Here is a 7,849-nt window from a genome sequence, read left to right on the forward strand (position 1 = left end):
ATCATTGGAGACGGTGGCTACCCCTGCCTGCGCCAGCCCATCGCCCTGCTGACGCCGTACCGCCAGCCTCTCCACAACCATCTTCACGCCCTCTACAACGCCCGCCTGGCAAAAGCCAGATGTGTTGTGGAGAGAGCCTTTGGCATTCTTAAAACAATGTGGATGTCCATCTTCATGAAGGCCTTGGAGGTGGACGTCCATTATGTCCCGGAGGTGGTCGCCTGCTGCATCATATTGCACAACATCTGCCCAGGTGCCATCTGTGGAGCAGACGACAGGCACAGGATGGCAATGTTGTGTGTTGCGCCTGAGCATGACTACATCTTAATAATAAATAATGTACATAGCAGTCACGACTCCTTATTAAAATGTGTCACATATTTGCTTACACTAGCCTAAATGAACATTTTCTACAAAAAAAATACACAAAATAAAATAAAAATATTTTTTTTAAAGATGATGCCAGAATGTCAAGGAGACGCTCCTCCATGGCAGCAGTCTCCTTGTCTCTCCTCTCATCCTTCATTTCCATCATGATCCTCTCTTCTCTCTCCATCATTCACTCCTCTCGCCACGCTCTCCCTGTACCTCCGCTCTTTTCTCTCCACGCTCTCCCTGTACCTCCGCTCCTCTCCTCTTTCTCCGAGTCATCTTTTCTCCTCTTCTCTCCATAAGCTCTCTTGTGTTGATTTGCTGGAGCTCCAAAAAGTGTCCATCCTTTTTTTAGAGCGCATCCACAACATCCCGCCGCCTTTTCTGGGTAGATGCCGTTGATGCGCTTTGCTGTGGGGTCTGCACGGAGGGGGGTTCAACCACAACCGCGTCCTGGGAGGATGAGGCGATCTGGTGTTATCGAAGGCTTGGCCCCAATCGCCTCATCCATCGAGGTGTACCACTTGCGTGTTAGTACGCCAATTTAGTGTGCATGGCGCACTCAATTTCACATACTAAGAATTGAGACGCACTAACACATTAAAAATACTAACTTTGAGTACGCTAGTATGCGATTTGAGACACAGCACAGATGACGGTGATGGCCGCCCAACTTCAGTTCTGACGGCCGCCACCAGGAGCGCAGCACCAGCTCCCACTTCGGCGAGTCCGGCAACCGCCCTGGCTCCAGCTTCCACCATTGAGTCCGTCGTTGTCGCCATTCCGGTCCCACACTCCTCTATGATCGTCCTGCAACGGCCCGAGTGTTGCTCCGGTGACTGGAGATTGCCGGGGCTTCCTCACCATGTGCAGTCTCCACTTCGAGCTGAACTCTGCCACCTTTCCCACCGAGCGCTCCAGAGTGGCTTACATCATCTCGCTGCTGAGCAGGCGGGCCACGCGGAGTGGCGGAACCGGCCACCCCTCTGCGAAGCTGTTCACCCCGGCGTTCCAGCGGACCTTCCAGCGCATCGTTCCCCCTCTTGGTGGGCGGGTGGGGAAAGGCTTGCAGTCAAAAGTGTCTAACCCCCTCTACTTTGTGCTCCCCCATTAGGTCTAGCGTCTCTCAACAGGGGCTCAGCAAACCCGGCGTCAAAGGGCAGAAACAGATCAAAAAACCACAAAAGGCAGGAATGGAGTCTTGGTCGGGACAAGGTAAGGAGACAGGTGCTGTGTCTCAAATCGCATACTTCTTAGTATACTAGAAGTTAGTATGCATCAGGATAGTGTACATACTAACCTCTGCCTTCCCAAATGAATAAAACCAAGTTTCAGCAATTACCTCTGCGCCTGGGTTTCTCCGTTCCCCATCGTGACAAAAACATTGAGAATTTACTGGTCAACGACCAATTAAAGTGTCTTTATATTGTGCACTTACAAAACTTTTAATGCACTTAAAGTACATTACTCTACTTGGCACTCTCAAACAACAGGGCAAGCTAGTAACTCAACAGTGACCTTTCACTTGTCAGTTGTGTAAATACACAGAACCCTGCATAGAAACCATTTTTTTCAAACACTTGCGCAACCATTTGAAACAAAAACAAAGGGTTACTTGTTCATGTAAAGACTGTAATTTTCAGAGCAATATATATTCCACATTTAACCATCACAAAAGTAAACTGCATGGTGGAAGTGCCACAAAAACATTTAAAACGGATGTATAATCGAACACTGCAGGTCCAGATCAGCCGCCTGAAGCAGAGGAAGAAATTTGTTTGCAAGATGAAACCAACATTGAGTTTACAATCTGCTGATCAATACAGAACTTGGAAACACAATTAGAGCGCAACGTGGCATTTCCTGTGTGACCACACAGCTAGATTTATAGACATTTGTGGAGTTCCCAGGGTCTGCCCATGATGCGAGGGTGCTGAAGCACAGCCCTCTTTATTATGAACAGAGGTACCACCCACCAGGGTACTGCATCATTGGAGACGGTGGATACCCCTGCCTGCGCCAGCCCATCGCCCTGTTAACACCGTACCGCCAGCCTCTCCACAACCATCTTCAGGCCCTCTACAATGCCCGCCTAGCAAAAGCCAGATGTGTTGTGAGCCTTTGGCATTCTTAAAACAAGGTGGAGGTCCATCTTCATGAAGGCCTTGGAGGTGGACGTCCATTATGTCCCGGAGGTGGTCGCCTGCTGCATCATATTGCACAATATCTGCCTCAGCAATGGCGATGAGCTTGAGCCCCAGGTGCCATCTGTGGAGCAGACGACAGGCACAGGATGGCAATGTTGTGTGTTGCGCCTGAGCACGACTACATCTAATAATAAATAATCATGTACATAGCAGTCACGACTCCTTATTAAAATGTGTCACATATGTCCTTACACTAGCTTAAATGAACATTTTTTTCTACAAAAAAAAAGTACACAATAAAAATGAATACATTTTTTAAAGATGACAGATATCAAGGAGACGCTCCTCCCTCAGTCTCCTTGTCTCTCCGCTCTCCCTCATCATTCGCTCCTCGCTCTCCCTGTACCTCCCTCCTCTTTCTCCGAATCATCTTTTCTCCTCTTCTCTCTCCATAAGCTCTCTTGCGTTGATTTGCTGGAGCTCCAAAAAGTGTCCATCCTTTTTTTGGAGCTCATTCAGCGCATCCACAACATCCGCCCGCCGCCTTTTCTGGGTAGATGCTGTGGGGTCTGCAACCACAACCGTGTCCTGGGTGGATGAGGCGATGCGGTGTTATTGAAGGCTTGGCCCTAATCGCCTCATCCATCGAGGTGTACCACTTCCAGGATGCGGCAGGGACTTCACCCCCCTCTGTGCTTACCCCAGTTGAGGGGCACTTCAGCTTCTGTGAAGGAAATAATTAGAGGGAATGATATATTTAACGTCTCTATCATTATTGTCATATGAAGCCATTTAACTTATAATAATGTATCTGGGATCTGAATGTGTATCCCAGCAGGACATCTTAGCTTGAAAACAAACCTTGTATGCTTGTTTAAGGTTTCCCCACTTCTTTTTGACGTAGGTTTGGGTCACCTTCCCCCCCAGCTCCCGGGCATTAATCAGGGATTAAAGTGAAAAAAAATGATTTGACTGAAAAAAAATTGGCAAGCCCAACCCACATGGTATGCATTATATAGTGATTTAACAGTAGCCCACTGCATGCAAAGTGCTTTTCCGACTGAAGCGGCTGCCACATAGGCACCTGCACACACCTATAAAACAGAATGACAATCATCAACAATCATCATAGTTTTATCCTACTAGTTTAAATTGGTCTCAAAAAGGCCCTTAAGAATATGGTCAAATCATTTAGGTTTCAATCATTTCAAGAAAGGTTTTACCTAGCTTATTTAAGAAATAATTGTCCAAATAGGATTCCAGTGCACATTTTATTTAAACCTCACAAAAACAGAATACAGTAAACATTTTGTTTTGAAGCCCAGCTGCAAACATGGCAAAACTTAAGTCACTTTTTCTTTTTAGCCACGAAGCCAAATGTCTCAAGCATGGCTACACCTGACCCTCGTTTTTTTTGGCTTGACTTTCTATTGGAAGTGGAGGCAGTGGAAGGCCCAGGGGCCCTGGAGGAGGCAGCAGGGGCCTTGGAGGGGGCAGCAGGGGCCTTGGAGGAGGCAGCAGGGAACCTGGAGGAGGCAGCAGGGGCCTTGGAGGAGGCAGCAGGAAACCTGGAGGAGGCAGCAGGGGCTCTGGAGGAGGCATCAGGGGCCCTGGAGGAGGCAGCAGGGAACCTGGAGGGGGCAGCAGGGGCCTTGGAGGGGGCAGCAGGGGCCTTGGAGGAGGCACCAGGGGCCTTGGTAACCCTTTTCACCTTAATTGCCTTGAGTACCCTAATGGCCTCTCTCAGTTTCAATTTGTTTTGCTGTTGTTTTTTGTCTTCTCTCTCTGTCAAATAAGCCTTGTATCTTGCATAAGACGAGAGACACTTTTTCCTCATTGCTGAATCAATTTTGAAATTGTAGGCTGTTTCACCTCTTGCCTTTAAGTGTGACTTGATGACAGCAAGGCCTTCGTATGTCGCAATATCAAGTCGGGCTCGGTCACTCTCTATTATGTCATCCATTATATTGAAGGAACCCTCAACAAGTGGGCCAGTAAACACAGATAGAAGAGCCTTCACCAATTTTGACAGAATGGGGAATCGCATGTCTCCTGTAGAAGTCTTCCTCGCAAGAATTTTCCCCCACCAGTCACAGTCAATTTTTGCCATTTCAGTCAATTCCTGTGCCTGCTCTCTCAGATCAGGGTCAACCTGGTAGTCTCGGACCTCCTCATCCAATTGACCCAGCTCCTCTGAATTCACAACATTGGGCAAGGTTTTGGCCAAAATATTAAATGCCTCCTGGATTATTTCCTCACTTATGAGGGCAGGGCTTAGGGCTGACAAAGAAGCGGTTACTTTGTTGGACAGAGGGCGACTTCGAAGAAGAAATTCTGCTGCCTTGATGTAACCCTCACGTAGACAACGGTAAACTGTTTTCACCCAAGGTTTCTTTGTCACTCTTGCCTTGTTGAAGGCTTGGTGACTGAACCTCCCGACAGACAGCCGTTTGTCTGAATATTGAAGCTGGTCATTCTTCACATCCACTTTTAGCAGGTCTTGCACAGTCAATGGGACAGCAGTTGGCTTAATGAACTTGGACAGAAGTTCCCTCACCAGCACCACCATTTCAGCATGGAGCAGATGGACCATAGGCTTCTCGTGTTGCAATTTTTTCAAGAATGCCTGGAAAGTCGGAAGAATGCCTAGAAGAAAAACAGACAGATCAAGATAGGGCATTTGTTATTGAAAGCTTTAAGCATTAAAACTAAGACAATGCGGACCTCTGTCAAAACCGCTCCATGCTTGTTATTTCTCGAATAGATATCACAGTGCATAACAACAGGACATAATACAACATACAGAATAGAATAAAATAGCCCAATTCTTAATTTACCAGTTCAAAGTTAAAATATGTTGTAAGGCTCAAGGATCTTCCTTCAAAAACATTTTTCAGAATTAAGCAAGAAATAAGGTAAATGTAGATTGATCTGTTCTTGAGGTTGCGTTATTTTAAGGCTTTTATAGATAATGGAGCAGCAGGCATGCAAAGCGTATATGAAGGCCCCAATGAGAACATTAATGTATTTTTCAAATACAATATTGTAGCCTAAAGGGAATATTAGTTTTTTAAATAGAAAAACGTTTGCCATTCTCATAGCCTAAAATGAACATACCTCGGTATAAATCGAGTAATGATGTAAGCTTGTCAAACTCTGAAAAAATCTTGCAGATACGTGTCTTCCGGCTTTTGTTTGTAGCTGTTCCTGCCCTAGCAGAAATTGCCATGTCATTTTGCATCACAGTGATCCTGGCCCTCTCCTTAGATGTGACTGCATTCTTGTCAAGGATCTGGTTCAAGAGTCCCCTGTGCATAACATTTTTAAAAGAATACTACATTAGACACAAGGAATCTGCATGTAAGGTAGACATGAGAAAAAACAATTAGAGTCAAACGTAATAATTCTGTGATATCTGAAGGCACTACAGACACAATACACTATGGGTGCTGCACTAGGTTCATGCAATGAGAGAGATTGCCGTTGCCCAATAATGTAGAAATCTACCAGTAAAATGTAAAACAAGTTGGCTTTTATGAATACTAAAATATCAGTTGAATGTGGGTCCATTAGGATCCCCCTTCGAGTAATTGGGGCTATCACCACCAAGCAAGTATAGATAGATAAATATGTGGATAAATGGAATTTAAGATGAAAATATTAACTATGACATGGAAATCTATTCTATCATACATATACTATGATTATTGTCAGCCATTGCACATCACAAATCATTATTATGTGTGTCTATACTAGTGTTTGTCTGCCTGCCTGCGTGCATGTGGCGCACATAACACAAGTGACCATAATACAACAAAGTTAGGCCTACCTGTGTCTGTCCTTGTCCTTTGGAGACAGAATGCTGTAGTAGTGGACAACCAGAGGATCCAGAAGTTCCTTGGTGCGGTTACAAACTTCCAGAATTTGAAGGAACCTGCTGCTGATAGGGCGCATGAGAGTCTTGGGCGTAAAATGGAGTAGGCATTGGATCTCTCCAAAAATCTCCCTTTGCTTTGGCGACTTTTCAATGTCATTAAATATGTCTGAACAAAACTCCTCCACATATCCTTGGAATGGACTACACAGAGCCTTTGCTGCATTGGAAACCATGTGGACAGTGTCCCCACTAATGTCCAGCAGTGATGGGTTATGCAACCTAATTTGTGTCTCCACGCCTGATTTTTTCCCTCTCATCACATTGCAGTTGTCCATCAAAACGGACACGGTTTGATCCCAATCCACACCATTGGACTGCATGATATCTGTCAGTGTGTGTGTGAGCTTATTTGCATCAGCAATATTGACCTTACTTGAGGCAAAATGCTGGGTCAGTACTTTCTGCCTATCGTCATCAAAGTACCTCACAAGCACGTTTACAACCCTGTCCATGTTAGTGGTGGTGGATTCGTCCACATTGAGGGAAAACATATGACCCTGTAGCTTGGATGACAACTCAGTTTTGAACTGGGCACCAATGCCATGTGTAGACAGGTACGACGCGTGTGCATTTGACATCGACAATCTAGACAGAGCACTTCGATCCTCGGCCATGGTAGTAACTAGTTTTACTAGGGGCTGGGCTAGAGTAAACGAAAGATCGTGTTCAGCTATGAAAGCACATATGCGCACTTTTTGGTTGCACACACGATCAGCCATGGAAATAGGGGCCTCGGTTGTTACTGTAACGGCACCAGGCAGAGAGGAGGTATGTTGCAGTGCTCGAACAGCAGCCTTGTGTTTAGCATCTGCAGCATGGCGTGCTAACACTTTCTTGCCATTGCCGCCATACGGGATTTTTTTTATGACAAATCACGCACATACCTGACAATGTCATCTTTTTGCACCATGTGCGAAACAGCTTTCCATCATCCCCCGCTTCGTCTAACCAAGCCCATCTCCATTTGTTTTTAATCTTCCCGTCAATTTGACCAGTGTCAGTACCCTCTTCAGCAAACAACAACTCCATGCTGTCATTAGGCTCAGTCAAGTTACCTGGGAAGGTTTTACGAACTAAGCGTGCTGAATCCAAACAACAAATCAAAAAGAGAAACGCGCCCCGCAATAACCTACCGTAAACCATAAAGTAGAATATAGCGAAATGTCTACTGCTACACTGAAGGTTATACATTCAACTGGTTATACTGCCGCTAGCCTAGGCTAGCTTACAGCAGAACGACAAAATGCCAACATGAAAAGCAGAACATTTTTTAACTTACCTGATAAACTGATCTTTATCCATGGCCCAACCATATCCATATCCATATCCATATCAGGTCTATCCACACGGCTATTGCTTTTGAGTTAGGACTACCACACATGAGTTAGCGTCA

At 45.6% G+C, this 7,849-nt stretch overlaps 1 protein-coding gene across 1 annotated transcript; it reads right to left on the reverse strand.

The window, feature by feature from the left end:
* Nucleotides 1–3,638: 3,638 nt before the first annotated feature.
* On the reverse strand, nucleotides 3,639–7,349 carry LOC148080356 (uncharacterized). The gene is made up of 3 exons (XM_087792025.1): nucleotides 6,349–7,349; nucleotides 5,637–5,827; nucleotides 3,639–5,165 (listed from the first exon to the last, which is right to left on the reverse strand). The coding sequence occupies exons 1-3, from the start codon at nucleotides 7,173–7,175 to the stop codon at nucleotides 3,868–3,870; spliced, it is 2,316 nt and encodes a 771-aa protein (XP_087648151.1). The 5' UTR covers nucleotides 7,176–7,349; the 3' UTR covers nucleotides 3,639–3,867.
* Between the last annotated feature and the right edge of the window lie 500 nt (nucleotides 7,350–7,849).

The sequence above is a fragment of the Callionymus lyra genome, chromosome 5 (genome assembly GCF_982586985.1).
Source record: "Callionymus lyra chromosome 5, fCalLyr1.hap1.1, whole genome shotgun sequence".
In the NCBI taxonomy this organism is placed as follows: domain Eukaryota; kingdom Metazoa; phylum Chordata; class Actinopteri; order Syngnathiformes; family Callionymidae; genus Callionymus; species Callionymus lyra.